This window comes from Quercus suber, unplaced genomic scaffold (assembly GCF_002906115.3).
Source record: "Quercus suber isolate HL8 unplaced genomic scaffold, Cork oak 2.0 scaffold_656, whole genome shotgun sequence".
Taxonomy (NCBI): Eukaryota; Viridiplantae; Streptophyta; class Magnoliopsida; order Fagales; family Fagaceae; genus Quercus; species Quercus suber.
This window is the reverse complement of record NW_027070097.1, coordinates 129,401-152,941: the sequence shown is the minus strand read 5'-3', so window position 1 is coordinate 152,941 and position 23,541 is coordinate 129,401. Positions and strand designations below refer to the sequence as shown.

The window sequence follows — 23,541 nt, the reverse complement described above, 5'->3', positions numbered from 1 at the left end:
GATAATTACATAAAATAGATGCAAAATTTTGGTTTTTTTAAGAATGAATGTATAATTTATGCGATTATTTAACATACCAATGTGTATTTTTTTATTTTTTTTTCTCAAATAATGTAGGATCTTACAATTCACGATCTGATACTACAATCCACGGTCTCATTTACTTCCTAAGATTCTACGTAAGATCTCGATTTTGACAACCTTATATTATTAACTTAAATAATAGAAAAATAAAATTTTATTTATTGTTTCACTAATAATGTCTGTTGATTAGCAACAATTGGAAGCAAAAACAATAATTTTTTTCCAAGATTATAATTATTTTTTTGTTAATCTTTTAATTTTACTTAATATGTTAAATAATAATACTTACAAGTTTCCATGCATCACAATTATAATAATACTAATGTATAAAATAAATAATAAAAAATTGAAAAGTGTGTTATGCTGTTATGCACAAGCCTATCACTAGTACTAGCTTATAACTACATACATATACATGGATATACTTAAAGATATACAATAAGATATATAATATGATTCCTATATATATAATTTAAATACTATTGATAGTCATTTTTATATTTTGCTAACTCTTTAAAAAAATTTGTAAGTATATTATTAGGTATAAAATATAAATTGTCCATATATATATATATATATATTTAAAATTATTGTGAAGCACTTTTTTTTTATACGATTCATTTATTCTAGACTCTTTGGTTTTTGTACTTAATAACTCACTTGGATGAATATTTATGATGTAGTCTCACATTTGATTCTAAAATGCCAAAATGCAAAACTCACCCTCTAAGTTTCACCACTTTTCATTTCAGTTTTCTAAGTTTGAGTTTTGTCGTTTCAGTCCTCTAAGTTTCATTTATTCTCAATCAAGTCATCTGTTGACAATCTGTTAGTTGTTTATGTTATCTACAGTAAAGCCACACCATTTTGTCATTTTTTTTTTAATTTTTAATTTTAGTTTATTATTTTAAGAAAACATTAATTTAAATAAATTTGAATTTAATTTTTCTTTAAAAACCCCAGAAATTAGATTAAGAAACGATGAACAACATTGAAGAACAAAATTGAATCCCCACCCGATATTGAGAGATTGAGAGGGAGAAAGAGGGGAAAAGAGAGAGAAAGAGAGATTGCACAATTGCAACATATAATGAGAGCCAAAACTCAATCTATACAAATAGGTGGCGATTGAGATCGTCCTACGTGGCGGTACTTTGCGTTTGATGCCTGAGCTTCTTACAACCGGTGCACTAATTGCAGCCTCTGACAAGGTCTCTAAGGTTGAAGTGATCTGTAGAACATGTGGAATCTTAGGGATCTGAGCTCGAATTCTTGACCCAAAGTCTCACAAAAATTCCATATATATATATATATATATTTAAAATTATTGTGAAGCACTTTTTTTTTATACGATTCATTTATTCTAGACTCTTTGGTTTTTGTACTTAATAACTCACTTGGATGAATATTTATGATGTAGTCTCACATTTGATTCTAAAATGCCAAAATGCAAAACTCACCCTCTAAGTTTTACCACTTTTCATTTCAGTTTTCTAAGTTTGAGTTTTGTCGTTTCAGTCCTCTAAGTTTCATTTATTCTCAATCAAGTCATCTGTTGACAATCTGTTAGTTGTTTCTGTTATCTACAGTAAAGCCACACCATTTTGTCATTTTTTTTAATTTTTAATTTTAGTTTATTATTTTAAGAAAACATTAATTTAAATAAATTTGAATTTAATTTTTCTTTAAAAACCCCAGAAATTAGATTAAGAAACGATGAACAACATTGAAGAACAAAATTGAATCCCCACCCGATATTGAGAGATTGAGAGGGAGAAAGAGGGGAAAAGAGAGAGAAAGAGAGATTGCACAATTGCAACATATAATGAGAGCCAAAACTCAATCTATACAAATAGGTGGCGATTGAGATCGTCCTACGTGGCGGTACTTTGCGTTTGATGCCTGAGCTTCTTACAACCGGTGCACTAATTGCAGCCTCTGACAAGGTCTCTAAGGTTGAAGTGATCTGTAGAACATGTGGAATCTTAGGGATCTGAGCTCGAATTCTTGACCCAAAGTCTCACAAAAACGCAAGCATATTGGCAAGCCGAACAAACCATACCCAACTGATCTCAACCTCTGCCTGACTCAAGCCAAAGTATTGGTTTACAAACCAGAGATCCGGCGGTTGGCAACTCCATCGATGAATTCCAAGGAATCAGTGACTATCTTCGAGAGTGGTTTTGCATTCTGAGTAGAGTGCGATGTAATATCCCTGTTTTTTAAGGGAAGGAGTTTATGATATCTGGAATTGAAATCAGTGTGATTTTGTGGTATCTCCCGTTCTCTTTCTCAATCTCTCAGTATTGGATTGGGGTATTGGGTAGGAATTCAATTTTGTTCTTCAATGATGTTTGTTGTTTCTAATTATAATTTATGGGTTTTTTTTTTTTTTTTTTTTTTTTTTTTGGTTGTTGTTGAAATTAACATTTTCTTAAAATAATAAATTAAAATTAAAATTTTTAAAAAAATGACAAAACGTTTTTAATGTAGATAACAGCAACATTTAACAGATTGTTAAGAGAGGACTTGATTAAGAATAAATGAAACTTATAGGACTAAAATGACAAAAGTCAAATTTAGAAAACTGAAATGAAAAGTGATGAAACTTATAAGGTGAGTTTTGCATTTTGGCCATTCTAAAATTAAGAAATAAAACTCTTTAAGAATAAATAATTTATGACACATGGTACAAAATTAGAACTCTAATTTGAAATACTAATTTGAGTTTCTCTCAATTTCATTTATTATTATATATATAGATTAACGATTAAATAAACTTTAAAAAATAATAATCTTCAAAAGCTACCATTTTAATTAAAGAATTAAACACATAGAGTTCTCTAAAAATCTGCCAATTTAGGCTTAAAATAAATAGAAACATCTTATGTGGTTTCCAAAGCTGAGGAATGAATGGAAGCCTTCAATAAAAAGACAATTGCATTGATATACAATGAATTGGGAAAGACATTATTTCCACACTCATTTTTCCAGTGCCATCCTATCTCGCTGAGTCACCTAACGAAATCAGTGGACTCCACATGGGTTTCTTCTACCCTATAAGTATGGGAGAACAATAGCATAGTGTGAAAAGAAAAACAGAAAGTTTTGAAACAGGGTTCTCCTAAATCAACTAATAAACTCCTTAGTCCATACCCTCCAGTTCACGGCAATGTTAATTTATTAATTTTTTTTAGCAATACCATAAGTATATCTACAACGACATTAGTGTGGGATGATAAGTATTGTTTGAAACATCACTTCCACATGAGTTTATCAATAATACAATTTTTATTATATATTAATCATAAAATTGGTATCAATAAAAAAAATCGTGTCAATAATTAAGAAAATTTTGTGTCAATAAACTTATTCACGTCAATAATTAATGCCGTAGATTTAAAAAAATTTCACAACTTATTAAATGTGAAGTTGTAGTTGGTATAACATTATTTTTAGGGACTCCACAACCACAACTAATATAACTTTTTTGTTTTAATAATTTGTTAAATATGAATTGAATTTAGCGTAGTCTAGCTCTTGACAGTAACATAAGTTTTATTATCCTAATCACGTCTTTTCAACGGTGAATTTTTTTTTTGTGGTACTAGTACCCATATTGCAAAAACCATAACGGTACAAACTGATATGGATGCAAATTTTTTTTTTTTTTTGGGTTGGACAGATATGGAAAAGTCTAGGATTATAAAAAATTTCACAACTTTTTATTACAATTGTAACATGACAGAGTATGATTGATGAAGAAAAAATTGTTGGTCCATCTGTAAATAATGATTAACTACTAGCAGTTTGTTATATCAAAGTTTATGAAAAAAAAAATAAAGAATAATATGTGGCCCTAAAATTTCATATATCACAATTGGTTATTTTTTTGGGTCACGGCAAGTTGGCAACTTGCCAAATGCCAGTGAAGTAGTCTTTTTCCGTGGTCAGCATCTAGAGATGTATGACATTCCCATGCGGCACAAAAGCGAGAACTTTTGGCCCAAACCAATGTTTTTGTTTTCCTAGTTACGTTAGAAGCCGAGAAAAATGCTAGTTGAGAATGACTCGCTCTCTTTCCAATTGTCTACAGCCCACTTTTACATTTAAACTGAGGGCAAATATTGTGTACAATTAGATTTTACAAGTGTGTACAATTTGATTGATTTAAGGACCCCCGGGTGTAATGGCACCAAAATTTCCAATTAGAATAAAAGAAGCCCACTGTAAGGTGAAAGTCAACATACACGCCCCTGGTTTCGTTGACAAAACTTAGTACTAAGTCTTCTTATGGCTAACTCTCATTATTTAAGGACAACTGTGAACGCAAAACTGACAAGATAAGAATCCCAACACACCACTTAATTTTCCTAACCCAAAAACAAAAAAAGTGATGGAGTGTGCAACGGAGAGAAGCAAAATACAATTGATATATGATGCCTGTAATGCTGTTTTTTCTCAGAAGGAGCTTCCAACCTATAAACAAATTCAGTGGCTGAAAAATCTCCTAGGTATATTGGGCATTTTAGCTGTTGGAATCTTCATGCATGTTCTTGTTTATTAACTCTTGCTATAGTATAACAAATTTGAATGATGAATACAGACATAACTGAAGCCATAGACGTAGGGATTGATGAATTTGGCTCATGTGAGTCTCCGTTACCAAGCCCAAAAAGTGACAAGAGATTGATTGATGGCCAAAGCGTCTCTGAGATCACTTATATTCACATTCATGAATGTGACAATTTCTCTGTAAGTAGAAACATGTTTATGCGTTAGCCACATATATTTCCTTTACTTCTTCTGTCATGTGCTTTAGTCTTTAGATTAACTCAAAGCGTCTCTGAGATCACTTATATTCACATTCATGAATGTGACAATTTCTCTGTAAGTAGAAACATGTTTATGCGTTAGCCACATATATTTCCTTTACTTCTTCTGTCATGTGCTTTAGTCTTTAGATTAACCACACTACTAGAATAAGTGTTTGTTTTCCTTGCTTCATTGCTAGATTACGAAGAATTATTGTTCTGAGGTGGTTTGTTTTTATGAGCAGATGGGAGTGTTTTGCTTTCCAGCAGGGGGGACATTTCCTCTTCATGATCACCCTGGAATGACAGTCATAAGCAAGCTCCTCTACGGTTCTGTTTATATCAAATCTTACGATTGGGTGAAAGTGACAAATTCTGGAGGCCGAACATGTAAGAAACTATAGGAATTAAAGCTCTGTACAAACAATAACATTAGCACTGTTTTTTTTTAGCATGTTTACTAACTTTTGATTAGAAACATGTTAAACGAGAATATGAGTCCATTTCACAGTTAATCGGTACAATTTTAGATTTGTAATATTTAATTTGAACCATGAAACGAATAGAATCGAAATTGAAAGAATCCTAACTTAAAATGGTGGGTGCAGCTGGATTGGCGGCCACTGTAGTAGATGGCATTTTCAAGGCTCCGTGTGAACCTTCAGTCCTGTATCCCAGAAGTGGTGGTAACATTCATTCTTTCACTGCATTGACTCCTTGTGCTATCTTGGATGTGTTGTCTCCACCATACTCTGAAGAGCTTGAAAGGCGCTCTACTTATTTCTCAGACCTTCCTATTCCTTCTCTTCATGGTAATTACTAATCCACGTTGTTCTACTTTTATCTAAATCATGTGATAGAGTGTTAATGTTTCCACTCTACCTTTTGGCCCAGGATATGCAATGCTTGAGGAAAAAGATCTACCAGATGATCTAACTGTTATTGGAGAACCTTACCTTGGCCCCCCAATTGTTAGCCAGTATGACTTTTTGTCGGGTTGGACAGGGATGTAGTAGTGTGCACGATGCAGTATGCTCATATTTTTGTGAGGTTTATGAGTACTACAGGATGGCCCTAGATGGGTTGTATGGTGTAGATATAGTTATATATAATGTAATGCAGGAACGAGTCAGATGGGTTGGCCTGACCTATAAAAGACAAGTAGGAGCAAATTAGTAATGTAAATCTTGCCAGATATTTGCCAACAAGCAAATGAATGTTGTTGAAAGCTCACCAGTTATGTACAGCTGCCATTGCCACCAGGGAGGTGGCAATTTGAGTGTGACATTGTTTTATTATTATTCTTTTCTTTTCTTTTCTTTTTGGATAAACCTCATTGTTGTTTGGGCTGTGGCTTGTGGGTACGAGGCACCGATACGATCATACGAGACATGACAGCAAAATATATTAGATGATGTAACCACTTTGGACAATAAACAACAGATTGTAGTCATAAGATCAAGAAATATTACAGTTGAATCGAATAACTTAAGAGCATTGGTTTAGAAAATATTTTTAGAAGTTTTTTATGAATAAACCAAAAAAGTAACTATTTTTTTTATATTATAAAAGACAAGTAGGAGCAAATTAGTAATGTAAATCTTGCCAGATATTTGCCAACAAGCAAATGAATGTTGTTGAAAGCTCACCAGTTATGTACAGCTGCCATTGCCACCAGGGAGGTGGCAATTTGAGTGTGACATTGTTTTATTATTATTCTTTTCTTTTCTTTTCTTTTTGGATAAACCTCATTGTTGTTTGGGCTGTGGCTTGTGGGTACGAGGCACCGATACGATCATACGAGACATGACAGCAAAATATATTAGATGATGTAACCACTTTGGACAATAAACAACAGATTGTAGTCATAAGATCAAGAAATATTACAGTTGAATCGAATAACTTAAGAGCATTGGTTTAGAAAATATTTTTAGAAGTTTTTTATGAATAAACCAAAAAAGTAACTATTTTTTTTATAATTTTTTATATTTCTTATAAAAATAATATTAAAATTTTCTTAAAAGGGTTCATTAACAAATGCATTAAGGCCTTAAGGGTACCTGTGAACATGACTTATATATATATATATATATACATACATACATATATTATTGAATGTTCAAATAGCGTGTAAAACACTATGAATATTTAGACCTCAAATTATAAAATAATCAATTCAAACTTAATGTCAAACAATATATGTACGGAACATGAACATAAGCTAAAAACAGAATTGATAAACAATCTAAGCCAATTAAAATCACATCCATAGCAGAAATTAAATGGTAAAGATTAAGGGAAGAGATATGTAAATACAAGAACAATACAACGATGTGTTATCGAAGAGGAAACCAAAGCCCTCGGCGTAAAACGTCTCCGCCACCCTCCAAGCGGTCAATAATCCACTAAAAAATGAAGTTGAGATACATGAACAATAGAAAATCCTCCAAGCCTAATTTACTCAGTGTACCTAAGCCCTCCAAACTTCTTGCTTTAATGAGGTTACGCCAAACCTTTATCTTCTTTAGTTTACCGGATTTCGTTATAGCCTATAGCATCAACCAATATCCATTAGTCCCTTCCTAACTGCTTCCAAAGCACCAAATAGCCTTCTCACAAATATGGGTATGGTGAGAAAAGGATTTGGGTAATGAACCTCTCAAGGATGTAACAATGGAGAGGGTGAGAGTAGAGGAATTTGAAGAGTCTCTATGTAAAAATTGTGAATGAATCAATCTTGTTTTTCTTTAGGGTTTCTCTTTCAAAATTCTCTCTAGAAGCTCTCTACATTTCGTGGGTATAAGAGTCTATATATAGTGGTTGGTGTTTGAAATGCGAAGAGTCATTTTTCCAAAACAGAGCTGGCTGGCGACTTTGCCTCGCGACTTGACTGAGCCGCGAGTTCAAGCCGCGAGGTAATTGAACAGCCAGTCTGGACTTTTTGTCCTGTAGTGCTCCAGCTGGCATTACGCTTCAGCTTTTCCGCATGCTTGGCACTTGAGCATCTTCTGGTGGCTTGCAAGCCGCGAGCTACCTGCAAGATCCAGTCGCGAGTCCCTGTTTTACTGCACAATTTTGAGCAATTCTTTTCACTCTCTCACACACTACCCTTACATGATTTCCACATAAATACAAAGTTTCTAAATGCTGAATTACAAGCAAATTTGACATGGTCTACTAATATTGATTTTTATCGATAGCACATAAGATTAGAAGACTTGCATCTAAAAGTGGAGTTGTTTAAAAAAATTTGCTTAAGAGAGGTTGTCATGTCAAACAATTTTCAGGCCAAAATGAATTTTTTAAAAAAAGGCCAAAGAGTTTCACCTGAAACTCGCTTGAATTTTGGTTGAGCGAGTTTTAGAGCTTGAGAGAAAGTTGTTACTTTATTCCTATGCAGATTCTATCCAATCAACCCTATCATATATTAAAAATAAATAAATAAATAGAAAATCCTCAATTTGGTGGGCCCCTTCGAAGGGTTTTTTTTCCATTGTGATTTTTTCTCTCTATAAATACATCTTTTGTTTGGGTGTTTGAGTTTTGGGGTTATTGTGACTCGCTTTTTTCCCTTATAATTAATGTTGTTTTTAGCGGTTACGTGTGAGAAATTGATGCCTAAAATCTCCATGTTGTGATAAATGGACATTAATAGCTTGTAACTATCGTGCTTGATTCATGCATTTCCCATTCAAAAATTGTCACAAGTTGAACAATTGATTAGGGCTCTAATAGACAAGACCTAGTGACATCTATACTCTAAACTATTGTTTCTATATAAATTCATTTCATATAATAAAATTCACTATGAAATAATGTTATGTGTAGCTATTAAGTCACAAATCATATCGAAAATTAAATATCCTTAAGATACATGTATACTTTAAAATTTAATAAAGAGGGATGCTACGTTTACAACAATTTTACAACATTTTTACAACAAATCACAGGTGGTTAGTTATTATTGGTTCAAATTTGAAACTAATACTAAGATTACGTTTTTGTCCTAACAATAACAACCAGTAACAACCTGCCACTTAGGATTTGTTGTAGAAATGTTGTAAAAATGTTGTAGACATATCATTTCTCTTAAATAAATAATATTAAATTTCATAGTATAATTATCTCTCACTCATTATTTTTAATATCTTTGTTTTTTTATTGGCTCATATTTTACTTCGCTTAACTTATTTTTGTTAGTTACACAATAAATTTATTAAAAAAATATGTATTTATTTTTTGATAATTTAATAATTATAGCAGAAAACAAGAAGTTTGAACCTTAGAAATTTTTATTGTAAATACTTTGTATTTTGCTTTTCAATTATTTTTATAGTAATAAATACTAGAAAAATTTTAGAAATTTTATATACAATTAACAATTTTAGAATAACCCCGAACATTCTTATCTGGTATTTCTGGTTAAAGTAAAATATAGAAAATTAGAAATTGTAGTTCCCTAGACAAAGCATAGGGTATTAAAATCTGGGACCAAGTGGCAGCCTCGTGTAACAGACCCACTCCTACCAAAAAAAACGTGGGCCTGAAAACCACAAGTAGCAAACTTTTCAGTTAAGGAATCATAATTTCATGCTACTCTCTCCTACATTTGGCGTGTAGCAATGGTGGGTCTGCCTCACTCGTCCTTTTCTTTTTCTTTTATGTCGGGGGAAATAATTTTTCTCCACCTTCGACGCTGCCCGACGTTGTCACTTTCAATCTCCACCGTTTCTTCGCACGTGTCTCATTTTTTCACTGCAGTCAAACTCTGGCTGTGTTGAGTTAAGATTGTGTTCTCGCCAACTGGCTGGTAAAATTCGATTCTTATTAGTTCAACTGATATAATAAGAATAAGAATAAGAATAAGAAATTTAAAATTTGATTTTTATTTTTTTACACAAAAAATTAAATAATATCTCAGTCCGCTAATATAAAAAAAAAAAATTGTGTAGAGTGGTCGAGGTACGTTTGAAATTATCTTTAATAAAAAAAAGGGATTGAGTTCTGCCTTGTGTAAAGACTTTTCTTAAACGAAGGATCGTGAGTGGTGACCCATACCCTACACCTAAAGTGGGCCTAAACTCCACAACTTACTGATTAGTTTAATGTATTGGTCCTCTCAGGTTTACCAAGCCATTAAGTAAACTGAGAGAGAGAGAGAGAGAGAGAGACTGCTTTGGCTGGTTTTCTGTCTGAAACAAAGCATGGAACGGTATGAGATTATGAAAAATATTGGGTCTGGGAATTTTGGAGTAGCCAAGCTGGTTAAAGATAAGTGGACCAGAGAACTCTATGCTGTTAAGTTCATTGAGAGAGGCCAGAAGGTCTGCTTATTCATCTCCTTGACATTTTTTTTCACTACGTTTTCTTTTCTTTTCTTTTTTTAGATATGGCTTTTTGGTTTTGGGTTGATTGACTCGAGGGGCATTCTTAAATGTTGCAGATTGATGAACACGTGCAGAGGGAAATCATGAACCATCGATCATTGAAGCATCCTAATATTGTTAGATTCAAAGAGGTTTGATATTCTTTCAACCAAGTACTTATGGATATTCCTTTGTAGTTCTTCTGGGTGTTCGTTTTTAACTTAAAGAATGAAACTTGGTTATCTGTCAATTTACATATGAGTCTTGTTCTTGCTTCCTAGATTGTACCCTGACTTTTAGTTTTTAGCCAGTTGTACTAAATATTCTATACCAATTTCTTTACAGAAATAAGTCTAAGCTAGAAAAGTGTAGTGTATATGTTAGAAATGAAGGCACTAGATATATGTTTAACGATAAGGTTTAAAAGAAAATATGAGATGATAGATAGCAATAATCAGAAAAGCTGCGTTTAGTCTACCTTTTCTTTCCATTTTTCTTCCAGGGACAAGTACTTTGAGAATTATGTTAGAAAATGATACACCATGAACCTAGATTAAGTTTCATCTTCAGAGTGTTTGTTGGGTTTAGGGGAAGATGCTAAATTATGCTGTGAGAACTTGGCTGTGTGTGTGTGTGTATTTTTGGGCAAAAACACATTTTTGGTCCCTATATATTTTCAATTTGGTCGCTAAGATCAAGTTTTTATAACTTCATTTTGGTCCTTATATTTCTAAATTTTCTGTCATTTTGGTCCCTGCCATCGTCTCAGAGAGAACGCATATGTGATCAATGGACTGCACTGCTAACTTAAAATTGCGTCTTCTATAAGTGAACCAAATGATGAGAAGTTTAAAAATATAAGGACCAAAGTGAAGTTATAAAAACTTGAGGAACAAATTGAAAACATTGCCAAAATATAGTGAACGAAAAGGCATTTTTGCCTTTTTTTTTTTTTAATTAAATTTTATTTGAAAAGCTTACAGGGCTGATTGTTGCAGGTCCTGCTAACTCCAACGCATTTAGCGATAGTTATGGAGTATGCTGCTGGAGGTGAACTCTTTGAGAGGATATGCAGTGCTGGAAGATTTAGTGAGGATGAGGTATTCTATGATAAAATATGTGGTTTTTGGATGTCCCATGGGATTCTAATTGTTCCAATTTTAATATGTACTTGCATTTGAATTAAGTCTATCTTGTTTTTAGAAGCATTTAATCATAGTGAAATTCCATTCCTTACTTTGGTCATTTGAATCAGGCAAGGTTTTTCTTTCAACAACTGATATCAGGGGTCAGTTACTGTCATTCAATGGTAAGAACTCTGACCATTCTCTAAGAGTGTTTTATAACATTTCAATCCAAATTGTTATTTCTTTATCTATGATCTTTGGTAGTGTGTAATGTGAAGAAAATTCATGTGTTGCAGCAAATCTGTCATCGAGATCTTAAACTTGAGAATACACTCTTAGATGGAAGCACAGCACCACGTGTTAAAATATGTGATTTTGGGTACTCAAAGGTAATCGCATTCACCCATACAGCAGGACTATATCAGACTCCTTATGTCCATTACTCTTTGGTTACTAATGCTTTTACATCATTTTGTTAGTCATCCGTGTTGCATTCACAACCAAAGTCTACTGTAGGAACACCAGCATACATTGCACCTGAGGTCCTGTCTAAGAAAGAGTATGATGGAAAGGTGATACTCACTTTTTTTACTTGTTCATTGCAAGAATACTTCTTCTTCTTTTTTTGTTTCATTTGACACCTATTTTCTACAGCTAATCCTTAAGAACTATAGATTGCAGATGTTTGGTCCTGTGGTGTCACCTTATATGTGATGCTCATTGGGGCATATCCCTTTGAAGATCCTGATGATCCAAGAAACTTCAGAAAAACAATTGGGGTAAGTAATATGGTATGAACTTTTCAAACTGCCCCCCTTCACCATTGGCTTATTTTTCTACCCCCATTAGAATAATCATAAGATAAAGATAGTAAAATATGAAAGATTTCTTTTCTACTTGGGAGTCTTAATTTGAATGTTATGGCCTATGGCAGCGGATACTTAGTGTCCAATACGCAATTCCGGATTATGTCAGAGTTTCCATGGAATGTAAACATCTTCTATCTCGGATATTTGTGGCTAACCCCGAAAAGGTAAATGAGGTTTCATTTTGGTATTGAAATGCTGGTTCCGTAAATGCTGCTAGATGGTTTGGCTTACACAACAGATAGCCTGTCCGTCTTTACCAAATTTGATGATGCCTGAAATCTTGAAATTAGTGTATAAGGTCTCACTGCACTCCTCATACCTAACTATTATTGTTATCCTATTTGTATAAGCACTAACTAGACAAGACACATGTTTTTAAGTCACTGCAAATGTTCAAGTTTCAATGGCCAGTCCTCCCCTTAAGGTCTTTTTATGAATTGGTGACATTTTGAGTATTATCAACCCAATAATTTTGTGCTGTGGCTGTCAATTCTTACCCAAATCAGTTGTTTATCATTGATATACGATAAGCCCAAGCTCATGTATATTTATAGATTGGTTTTCTCTTCATGGTCTTTACTTGTCCCTTTGCAGAGAATAACGATCCCAGAAATTAAAATCCACCCATGGTTCTTAAAGAACTTGCCTGTAGAACTTGCGGAAGGAGGAAGCTGGCAGAGCAATGATGTAAATAACCCATCCCAGAGTGTTGAGGAAGTATTGGCGATAATACAAGAGGCAGGTAAACGTCTTGATTTGCCTAAGGCTGGTGGGCTTTTGCTTGGAGGCAGCAGTATGGATCTTGATGATGTGGATGCTGATGCAGATGTTGAAGATATAGAAATGAGTGGTGATTTTGTGTGCCCACTATGAGTGGAAGTGTAAATATAGATCTTGCTTTGTTGAGGTATTGGATCCACTATTCCCTGTTGTATAATCTGTGTTTACATTTGGTAGATAAAAAGGGCCCTTCAAGTGTCACTTGCATTGCTTACTTTTCATAGTTTTCTCATAATAATTTCTGTTACGTTCTGTTTTTTATTTTATTGCAATGAAGTTGAAGGTCCTATTGAAACCATATTATAGAATGATGTGAGAAATATTATAATAGTAGCCTCATCCTATGCGTGTTGACGTGTATGGGCATGATTCAAACACCATATGTAATTAGTATATAGTTAATATACCCTCGGAGAAGAGTTTTAGAATCAGACATGCTGAATTTTTTTATTTCTTTTTATGTTGATCAATTATTATAGTATCTACACCAGTGAAAATCTGGAAGATACAACCCTTATTTTATTCTCACCACACATTGTTGTGAGATGAGTTGTATAGAAGGGGAAGGAAAATAATTGATTCTTCTGAATTATATAGTAGAACGTGGACAGCCCCGTCACCATTCACGTTGGCTTTGCCTTTTGTCATAACTCATAATGTGCTGTGGTCCTTCAATTAGAGGGATGATAATAGCATTCACACTTCAAAATACCATCCTATTTTATTTTACTATCTCAAAAAAACTACTTTATCAATTATACAATACTATTTTACAATACTCCAGCATCTTAACTTTTATTTTACAATACAACACATTAAAATAATCTTTCTACATAATAAAATAATATATTCTAAAATCACTATCATCTACAATACAACATATTAGCTTTAGCTACAATGCATTTAATAAAATGTAAGAGAGAGAATTAAATGATAATATGAGAGTTTACCATTCAGCTACAGTGCAATTCTGTAGCAATATTGCAAATTTTTTTGCAATACTTGGCTTTTACAATTTTTGATAGAGCGGAGATTTTGAGCTTAAATGCTAAAAAATGCTTACATTTGACCTTTGGCATTTGGGGTGTGAATGCTCTAAATCCTTTTGAATATCGATGACTTTGAGTGTCGAAAGTGAGTTCATTGAAATGCTTGCGTTGATTATGCAATACAAATGTTGACTTCTTAATGAGCCCTCATATTTAAGGTTAAACATGAAGTAGCCATGTATAAACTTTGTGTTACCATTTTCTGAAAGAGTATATAATGCATCTGCTGCGATTATGAGTTTAGTTCTGTAAACTTTATCCTTTAGCTTGTTCCTGCTTTTATTCTTACTGTTTTCCTAAGCTGTCGTGTGTGGAAATATTTTTAAAAAAGTGTCTAGTTCAGTCGTAAAAGTGGTAGGAGAAAACAGCTCAGTAGTTAATGCAGCTAAAATTAACAGAATGAGAAGTAAACAATGGAGTCGTAAGTCTCGAAGGAACTATACACTTTGATTGGTCGGTGGTGATTGACAGTAGAATGAGGCTGTCAGCATCATCTACCAAATTCAATCTCTGCGTAGCCTGTTTCTTAGGACAGTGTTGAAAACGTGTTTGAATTTAGTTCTCTCTCTCACTATCTGTGTCTCTGTTTTTCTTTTTCTTTTTTGGTAATGAGCTCTTAAAGTCAGGGTTGTTGAAACAGTCATGCTTGCAACTTGTAAGTAGATTCTACCCATGACGTGCAAGATGGCCCGTTACATCATGAGCGTTCAGAAGGGAAAAACTTAGACTGCGTTTGGATAGGAGGGTTTGTTGCTCAAAGTTAAGTTGCGTTTTGCTCCTCTCTTCTTTTTTTTTTTTTTTTTTTCTTCTTCTTCTTGCCGCATTTGTTGACTGGGGGGACAAAATTTACTGTACATGAACAGTGTGTGTACTGTTTACGTATTGTTTATGCATTGTTTATATATTAAAAAATATTAAAAGTGGGTTCCACAATACTATTCACACATTTAAAAATTATTTTGCTACAGTGTTTTCAGCAACAATTAGTTTTTATCAACTTTCAGCAACAATAAGTGCTATCCAAACGGACCCTTAAAATGGTTTCGGACCATAAATTATTTCAAAACTTTAAAATAGTACATTGTGAATAGTTGTCTACCCTTTACACCCACAATTTTTTTTTCCCCCACCACTTACACTGTCCCATCACAATTGTAACACAAAATTGTGAAATAATTTGTATTCTTAGATTTTTTTTCAAAACTTAACGAGGACTTAAAATTGTAAATAACTGCTACTTAGGTTGCTCGATCATAGTGATGATGTAATTGATCGCAACCACCTAACCAGGAGACCCAGGACCCCCATACGCCTACAAATACAAGAAGAAAAATGAACGGCAGTGGAAGAGTTGTCAAGGTTTACATGACTCTTCAATGCTAAGTCAAAAAAGAGGGTAAATATTTTCTTCAGGCAAGGGATTTTTGTCAAGTCAAGGACCATATATATGACGGTTCTTTATAGCTTCTTTTATGATGTTTTTTGGATTGTTTTTCTCCTCAATCCTCCAATGAAAATTATTATTCAAAGTGAGGCATGAAATTTGTACTCTTGAATGAGACTAAATAATTTCTTGATTAGCTTTTAAGGTTTGCAAGATTAGATTGTGAGGTAACTGTCCAATAAATTTGAGGGGGTTGAGATTTGCTAGCCAATTATTCTCTCTCACTACTTGTTTTCAAAGCGCCAAGTCATTATCTTGAGTAGAGTTATGGTGTGTTTTTGTGTTAGAACTTATTTCCCTCTCTATTGTGTGTGTGTGTGTGTGTTTGTAAAAAAAAAAAATCATTATCTTGTCAAGAAGCCGGTTATTACTTTAGGTCAAGATCAAGATGACACGTGTTATCTTACAAATTACACACTGATAGGTAAAGCAAGATTAAGATTATCAAAATAAAATGAAAATTCCAATGACTATAGCATTACCCAAAAATATATATACATATGAAAATTAAAAGGGATAAAATATGCATCATATCATACAATAATAACCATAAAAATTAGGTCCTAAAAACCATGGTTGTACAAAGTAGTTATCTTTGATTTTTGACAAGTTTCTACATTCATTAACAATTAAAATAGTTAGTTGTAAACCCTAAGAGGTTGGCCAAGTGGTTCTTAAAACCTCATGATATTCATGAGATCCTAAATTTGAAATCTCTTGTCAACATCTTGAGCTCACCTTCAAGAGATTCCTTTATATAATAACCCAGTGTTTTTGAAACGGAGGACTGTATTTCCTAAAAGGAATAGTCAGATAAAAAAAAAAAAAACCCCGAAAAGTTTTCAAGTAAAACACTGTTAGTATTCATCAAATTATAAGATAGTTTCGTGTAAATTAAACTCTATTACTAATAGTTTACATAAAATTAAACCCTATTACCAATATTTGAAGGATTTGTTGTTGAAAGCTTGAAACCCAATTTCTATATGGCATGGGATCACCCAACTGGGCTTGCTACTGCTGAAATTGGAGATGGGTCCTTAAATGGTCTGAGCCTACTACTGAGGTCTGATCTCTCTTAGAGCCAGGCTCCGTTTGTTAAGGTTTGGGCCTTGGCCCCATTCGTCTGGGAAAAAACCCAAAACCCAAAAAAAAAGAACCACATAATAGTATCTCTCCGAAGCACATCGTAGAAAACCCTAAATTAAAGAACGCACAACCCTCGCTTCCTCTTTTTGTGTCGTCTTCATTTGCAGCCGCATCTGCTCCACTCCGCCCCATTCTCTCACATCCAACATGAAGGTTCTCTCTCTCTCTCTCTCTCTCACACACACACAGACACACGAATACGTAGAAACTAACTGTTAGGTTCTTTTTCGTTTTGCAGTTCAACATCGCAAACCCAACTACTGGGTGCCAAAAGAAGCTCGAAATCGACGATGACCAGAAGCTGTTAGTTTCTCTCTCTCTCTCTCTCTCTCTCTCTCTCTCTCATTTACAGACTCAACATTTTTTTTTTTTTTTGTGTACTAATAAAATTAATAGCTTTCATACCAAAGAGGACTTGCTTTTCTTTCAATTGTTTGAATGAATCCTATAACTCAACTCTTTTTTTTTTTTTTTTTGGCCCAGCTAAATCTATCATTAACATGCTGTCTTTAGTTACTGTGTTTTAAGGAGAAAGAATTTGGAACAAGTAAAAGCAGGGTCTATGATAAAAAGGATTAATGGGATTGGAAAAAGAAATGAAATGATTTAATGAAAGTCGCGGAATTTCACGGCCAAAGCCAAAATAGCCTGTTTCACAATCATTTTGTGCATGTCACCTTGTGCTATTTTATTTTGCTTATGCTTTTAATGTAGAATGTTGCCCAGGAATTTTCTAATCAAATATCTCCGGCCTGGTTTCTCGGGTTTTAATGTTAGTTTTTTAAGCTATGTTCAATTGTATATAATCAATGCTGTCCTCCGTAATAGGCATTTAAGCAAGTTATATTGTTGCATCCTTACATGGGTTTAAACAAATAAATCTAGAAACCTGACTTGAATTCCAATTTTGCATAATTAAACTCTGTCCATTAATTTCTTGCAAATATAATTTTGGAATTCAACAAATATCATTGGAATATGTTCAGATAATATTATGAGCTTAATGAGCGTTACACTTACACAAGGCACCGTATCATCATAATCAGTTTGCAGAGAAAACATAGTATTTTCCTGTAAAGATTTTGACATAGAAAAATATTTTCACACATTGTTACGTCTTATATTGCTTTGGAAAAAAGATACTAGTGACTTAAATTTTTATTTTTTGGCCTCTCTCGGGTCAGCATTAATACGCTTCCCATGCGCTTTAGTGTTTCCGTTTGTTTTTTCTTTCTTAATTATAGAAAATGTTAGCTAATTGGTTTAAATGTCATTAAGCTAGTTGATTATAAAATTATAAATAATACTGACTAGCACAGAAATGCATTAGTTTGAAGATTCTGATGTTATCAACCAAATTTTTGTTGTACCTATGCTTGATTAATATCAATTATGTTCCTGCTTTTTTTGAACTTGTACCAATGATTTTTTGATTGGTAACTTCAGCATTTTTATCTTGAGCCTATATGTAAAATATGTAACCAATATGGAGTATATCTAGATTATACGAGTCAATTGAAATGGCAAATTTTTTTTACTTAAAGCTTCTGCTAGTGATAATTCCTCATGTTTTATTTTGTTTGTTTGAACCTGCAGCCGAGCATTTTTTGACAAGAGGATTTCACAGGAGGTCAGCGGAGATTCTCTTGGAGAGGTATGCACCCATTATGTTTTTCATTTGTCAAATCCTGATACAAATTCTAGTTTTCTCAAATATCTGTTTTGCAGGAATTTAAGGGCTATGTTTTTAAAATCATGGGAGGTTGTGACAAGCAAGGATTTCCAATGAAGCAGGGAGTGTTAACTCCTGGTCGTGTCCGTCTCTTGCTTCACAGAGGTTAGCCAAACCTTTTGTTTTTAGTGCATGCTCCAATTTACCAAAATCCTTAGAAGCATCTTGGTTCATCATAGCCAATGACATGCATTGTTAGAGACTGATTATATTGTCTTAAAGGATTATGATAAGAAATATTTATATTTGTCTGGCTAGGAACTCCTTGCTTCCGTGGGTACGGTAGGCGCAACGGAGAACGGAGGAGGAAATCTGTACGTGGATGCATTGTCAGCCAAGACCTTTCTGTTCTGAACTTGGTTATAGTGAAGAAGGGTGAGAATGACCTTCCTGGTCTGACTGACACTGAGAAACCAAGAATGAGAGGTCCAAAGAGGGCATCTAAGATCCGTAAACTTTTCAATCTCTCAAAGGAGGATGATGTTCGAAAGTATGTCAACACCTATCGTCGAACATTTACTACAAAAGCTGGTAAGTTTCCTAATTTCAATATTAATTTTTTGGGCTAGGGCCTGTGGATGTACTTGTTAGCCTTTAAAAAGTTTTGATTTAGAAGGTTCAATAGTAATTCAGTTCCTATGGTGATTAGCTCCGTGTTTTCTTTAATTCTTAAGTATAATGCTGCTTGTGCAATTGGCAGGGAAGGAAGTCAGTAAAGCTCCCAAGATTCAGAGGTTGGTCACTCCATTGACTTTGCAGAGGAAGCGAGCAAGGATTGCAGATAAGAAGAAGAGAATTGCCAAGTCCAAGGCAGCTGCTGCTGAGTATCATAAGCTCCTTGCCTCAAGATTGAAGGAGCAAAGAGATCGTCGTAGCGAGAGCTTAGCCAAGAAAAGATCCAGGCTCTCTGCTGCATCTAAGCCATCTATTGCGGCTTAGGTTCATGCATCTCTTAAGCTATGTCCATGCTCTCTCAAGTCTAGAAATTTTGGTTAAAAAATGAGTATTAATGAAATTTTCTGATATTGTTTTCCTGTTTTGTGAAAGTACTCTATGTTGCTTTTTTCCATGGATTTTTCATCGTATTACATGTTGATGGTTTCTTGTAATGGAGATTTTTTTTAATGTTGCATAGTAATTTACCTATAATTGACAGGTTATTGTTTTGTCCGTATGCATTTCTTTAGATCTTTGATTGTTGTTAATGCTTTCTTGTGGAGGGGAAGGGGGGGGAGGCGAGTCAAACCGGTGGCACAAGGGCTGGGAATTGGGTAGGTGTCAATGGGACTATAAGCCTGTTGGCAATCATTTGATGCTTTTAAGTTTTAACTAATGATTGTTCTTTTTATTTTCCTGAAAAAAAAGAGAGAGAAATACATGCAAAAAAGAATATTAATAATGGAACTCACTGCTTATCAAATCTAAGTTTTTAATATTTAGCACCTCTATTAATATCCATGGAAGTTACTTTTTTGGGTAGAGGCATCTAGAGCTCTCCTAGCAGGAAATCCTAAGAAATATTGGCCTCCCAAAAACTTTGTTTGGCTTTTGATGTGTGTGCGTTTAGATTACATTTTAAGGGTATGCGAAGTTGATCATTGACTGCATAAACAACCCATCCTTAACTTCAAGCTGGGAAATAAGCCCCCATTATATCTGATATTAGATCACTCTAAACTCATAGGGAAGAAAACAGATTTATGAATGTAATCAAATATGCGTATTTACAGACAAAAATATTCGGTTAACAATTGTCAAGTTACTTTCTCTTATGTTCCTAGATGTTGATATACTTGTCCATAATGTTGACACTTGTTTAAAGTCTTTTTTTAATTAAAAAATTATTTATATTTTTATATTGCACCAACTGTTCTTTTTCTGTATTTCTATGTACAAACATACAAATATATGAGGAAAAAAACATTTTAAAAAAATTGAGTTTTAAGAAAATTGCTTATGTCAATGCCTCAAAGATAAACAAAAGGAGGGAAAGAGAAGACAATTATTTATGTTTTATTTTAACGACTAGGTTGCAATTCATAAAAAATAAAGTTATATGGCAGTACTTCAATTTATTGATGAGAAGTTATAGCAACAGTTTTAGTAAGAGTTAGATGAGTATTTTTACTGAATTGTTTTTTAGTTTTGTCTCTACTTAAACCTAAAAGTATCTACATTGGGGGATCTATAATTTTAGCTATTTAGTTTCACTAAAAGCTACTTTATTTATTTTATATTCTTATTTTACAAAATACCTAATATCAGTGGGTTTATTTTAGTTTTCAACACAATAAAATGACATAAACAACACATTAAAATAATATATCCACTACAATAAAATAATATATCTACATCAATAAACAACAATCACAATCGCATTTATCCAAAAAAAAAAAAAAACAATCACAACCACCGGTCAACTACCACTTCACACAGCACACCACTACAACCACCAAAATCAGCCCACAACTACCCAAGAAAATCAACTCACAACCACAAAAATAAAACCACGGCAACCCACATTCACGGAATGACCCAAAACCGATGACCCACCGCACCCATGGCATGACCACGACGCCAATGACCCACCATACAAACCCCACGGCAAGACCCATAAACACCGCGGCACAAACCCACACCCACAACATGACCTGAAACCGATGACTCACCATACTCACGGCATGGCCATGACATTGATGACCCACCACACCCACACCCACACTGCAAAAGAAGAGACCCTCACACAACAAAGAAAAAATTGAGAAGAAAGAGAGAAAATTTGAGAAGAAAAAGAAAAGAATTTGAGAAGAAAGAGAGAGTTTTGAGAAAAGAAAAGAGCAAGAAAATGAAATAGTAGAGAAAATGAGAGCCGAATGAACAGAGATGAAAGAAATGGAAGAGAAAAAAAAAAGAAAAAAAAAAAAGAAAAGAAATCAATAAAATAATTAAAGTAGTGTAAACGCATAATTTTTTTATATTTTTTACTTTTGAGTTACTGTGCACAACCATCTTATGTTGAGCACTGTAGCATGGTTGTGCACGGTAGCAAAGAAGCCAAAAATTTTGGCTATAACTCCACCAGTGGAGCTTTATTTTTGCATTTGGTGGTGCTTAAAAGCTATTTTTTAGCACCACCAATGCTAATGCTCTAAGGATGTAAATGTATTTTTAAATCAATGAAATGTCTATCCCCATAAGGAGAAGTTTCTTAAATAGTAGTATAAATAACATATAACATATGATGAGTGGTCAATTATAGCCAATTTTTTAGATTCACTATTGAGTCGTTGACCACTAAACTAGGCATTGATTGCTTTCTTAATTTTGTTTTTGATTTCCATCATTGTAAACAACTTGTCATTGGTCAACACGAATCAATTTTGGCTATTTTTATTGACACCATTGGGTGGATGAACAACCCTACGAGAACACAATAATGTGCCGGTCATATCATCGTTCTAAACGGTATTAATAATAAGTCAATGGACAACAATTTTTTCACAATCTTTTTTGTTATTATTGAGATGGTATGTTGTTATCAATATTAATAAAAATGATGTCAATGGCCTGTGGAAAACTAATGAATCTAATCACAATTTATCACATCAATTGTAATTAAAAAAGATTGTGCAAAGAACTATGTAGTTCAATTGATTTGCACCTCTTGGTGTTTCTAACTGAGATATTCAGGGTTCAAATCGTTATTCTCTCAACTATTGAATTAATTTTTCTTTAAAAAAGATTGTGAAAAAGTTTACCTAGCATTAACGTAACATTAATAGGAATGTTGTAAGAGAAAAATATGAAATAAGTCAAGCATGCCAGATTCAAGTCGGTGTATGCAATTGCGTTTTATAGCATTTCATCATCCTCACGAGGTTACAAAAAATTTTAAAACACATGCTCTCTTCACTTTCCCTGGGTGTAATATGAAATCAATTTAGCAACTCTACATATTCAAATATAATAAATAAATTATTACAAAATATTACCAATCTTTTTGTGTTTGTTACGTTTATATTTTGAGTGGTTTTCTATCACTTACATATGGACTTACTATTTTTTCTCCACCACTCAGACTTTGTCACATTACAATTATGACAAGAAATTGCTAAATAACTTGTGTTCCTAGATTTTTTTCGAGAAATTTACCAACTATATAAATTTCAAGCAACAATAATAAACCAAAATTTTCCATTTAATACTTGCCCTAGTGGCAAATGAATAAAATATGGAGAGCCATGCCCAAGATTGAGGATTTGTCCTTTTTCATTTTCTTTAAATGAAGAGATTAAGCTAAAAGTCTTGTAGCTCGTTTAACATTTTCCTAGTGTTTTCAATAGAAATATCCATAGTCCAAATTTCCTCACCCCTATCATAATTATGAAGTTATAAACAAAAAAAAATGCAAAGATTTTATTTTATGATAGAGATTTAGATTTTCCTAAAATTAAAGATGTTTCTAATATCTGATAATTTAAAATCCCAATTAACTAATAAGAAATGATAAATAGTTTATTTTTCAAAACTTGAGGAGTACGTACCATTGTAATAATTGCTACTTTTTTGGGAGGAGGGGGGGATTGTTAAGTATAGGTTGTTCGATCATAGTGATGATGTAGTTGATCACACTCTCCTAGCCAAGACCCTCAAACGCCTACAATAACAAAAAAAGAAAGGCATTAGAAGAGTTGTCAAGATTTGCATGACTCTTCAATGCTCAAGTCAGAGAAGAGGGTAAGTGCCCGTTTGGTTGGGCTTTTAGAGCCAACTTTAAGCATTTATGCGCATTTTACAAATGCTGAGGAACTTTTTGCGTTTGGCTCAGCCCAAAACGCAACTTTTTGAAAAAAGTTGCGTTTTGGGACAAGGCAAAAAACGGATCCATGAACGCGCAACATTATGGAGCTCTGGAGGTCCATAAGCAAAAAGTTCATGCGCGTTGGAACTATCCGTTGGGCTGGTTAGTCAATTACCAAATTACCCTTGATAAACACTACAAACAAACACAACAATCTTTCTCTGTGCTGCTCTGCTACAGAACAAGCACAACAATCTTTCTCCGTGCTACAGAACAAACACTGCAAACACAACAATCTTATTAATCAAATCATAACCAAAAAAAAA

At 33.5% G+C, this 23,541-nt stretch overlaps 3 protein-coding genes across 3 annotated transcripts; all 3 read left to right on the top strand.

Moving 5' to 3' along the window:
• Positions 1-4,412: 4,412 nt before the first annotated feature.
• LOC112026340 (plant cysteine oxidase 1) lies at positions 4,413-6,181 on the top strand. Its single transcript, XM_024059024.2, has 5 exons — positions 4,413-4,598; positions 4,691-4,839; positions 5,144-5,288; positions 5,507-5,710; positions 5,793-6,181. Exons 1-5 carry the CDS (start codon positions 4,481-4,483, stop codon positions 5,909-5,911), a joined length of 735 nt encoding a protein of 244 aa, XP_023914792.2. The 5' UTR covers positions 4,413-4,480; the 3' UTR covers positions 5,912-6,181.
• Positions 6,182-10,021: 3,840 nt separating this feature from the next.
• On the top strand, positions 10,022-13,338 carry LOC111989671 (serine/threonine-protein kinase SAPK2). The gene is made up of 9 exons (XM_065765832.1): positions 10,022-10,222; positions 10,342-10,416; positions 11,263-11,364; positions 11,520-11,573; positions 11,688-11,780; positions 11,871-11,963; positions 12,066-12,170; positions 12,326-12,424; positions 12,855-13,338. Exons 1-9 carry the CDS (start codon positions 10,103-10,105, stop codon positions 13,131-13,133), a joined length of 1,020 nt encoding a protein of 339 aa, XP_065621904.1. The 5' UTR covers positions 10,022-10,102; the 3' UTR covers positions 13,134-13,338.
• A 3,359-nt stretch (positions 13,339-16,697) lies between these two features.
• Positions 16,698-19,574, top strand: LOC112026338 (small ribosomal subunit protein eS6). Its single transcript, XM_024059022.2, has 6 exons — positions 16,698-16,835; positions 16,921-16,985; positions 18,279-18,336; positions 18,411-18,519; positions 18,673-18,945; positions 19,115-19,574. Exons 1-6 carry the CDS (start codon positions 16,830-16,832, stop codon positions 19,351-19,353), a joined length of 750 nt encoding a protein of 249 aa, XP_023914790.1. The 5' UTR covers positions 16,698-16,829; the 3' UTR covers positions 19,354-19,574.
• The last annotated feature ends 3,967 nt before the right edge of the window (positions 19,575-23,541 follow it).

Excerpts from the sequence above, each read along its gene's own strand:
- LOC112026340 (XM_024059024.2), top strand. The coding sequence starts at position 4,481 with ATGGAGTGTGCAACGGAGAGAAGCAAAATACAATTGATATATGATGCC. Across the intron at positions 5,289-5,506 it reads AAATTCTGGAGGCCGAACAT|CTGGATTGGCGGCCACTGTA; the intron begins GTAAGAAACTAT and ends TGGTGGGTGCAG. Across the intron at positions 5,711-5,792 it reads TCCTATTCCTTCTCTTCATG|GATATGCAATGCTTGAGGAA; the intron begins GTAATTACTAAT and ends CTTTTGGCCCAG.
- LOC111989671 (XM_065765832.1), top strand. The coding sequence starts at position 10,103 with ATGGAACGGTATGAGATTATGAAAAATATTGGGTCTGGGAATTTTGGA. Across the intron at positions 11,365-11,519 it reads GAAGATTTAGTGAGGATGAG|GCAAGGTTTTTCTTTCAACA; the intron begins GTATTCTATGAT and ends CATTTGAATCAG. Across the intron at positions 12,425-12,854 it reads TTGTGGCTAACCCCGAAAAG|AGAATAACGATCCCAGAAAT; the intron begins GTAAATGAGGTT and ends GTCCCTTTGCAG.
- LOC112026338 (XM_024059022.2), top strand. Across the intron at positions 18,337-18,410 it reads GCGGAGATTCTCTTGGAGAG|GAATTTAAGGGCTATGTTTT; the intron begins GTATGCACCCAT and ends TCTGTTTTGCAG. Across the intron at positions 18,946-19,114 it reads AACATTTACTACAAAAGCTG|GGAAGGAAGTCAGTAAAGCT; the intron begins GTAAGTTTCCTA and ends TGCAATTGGCAG.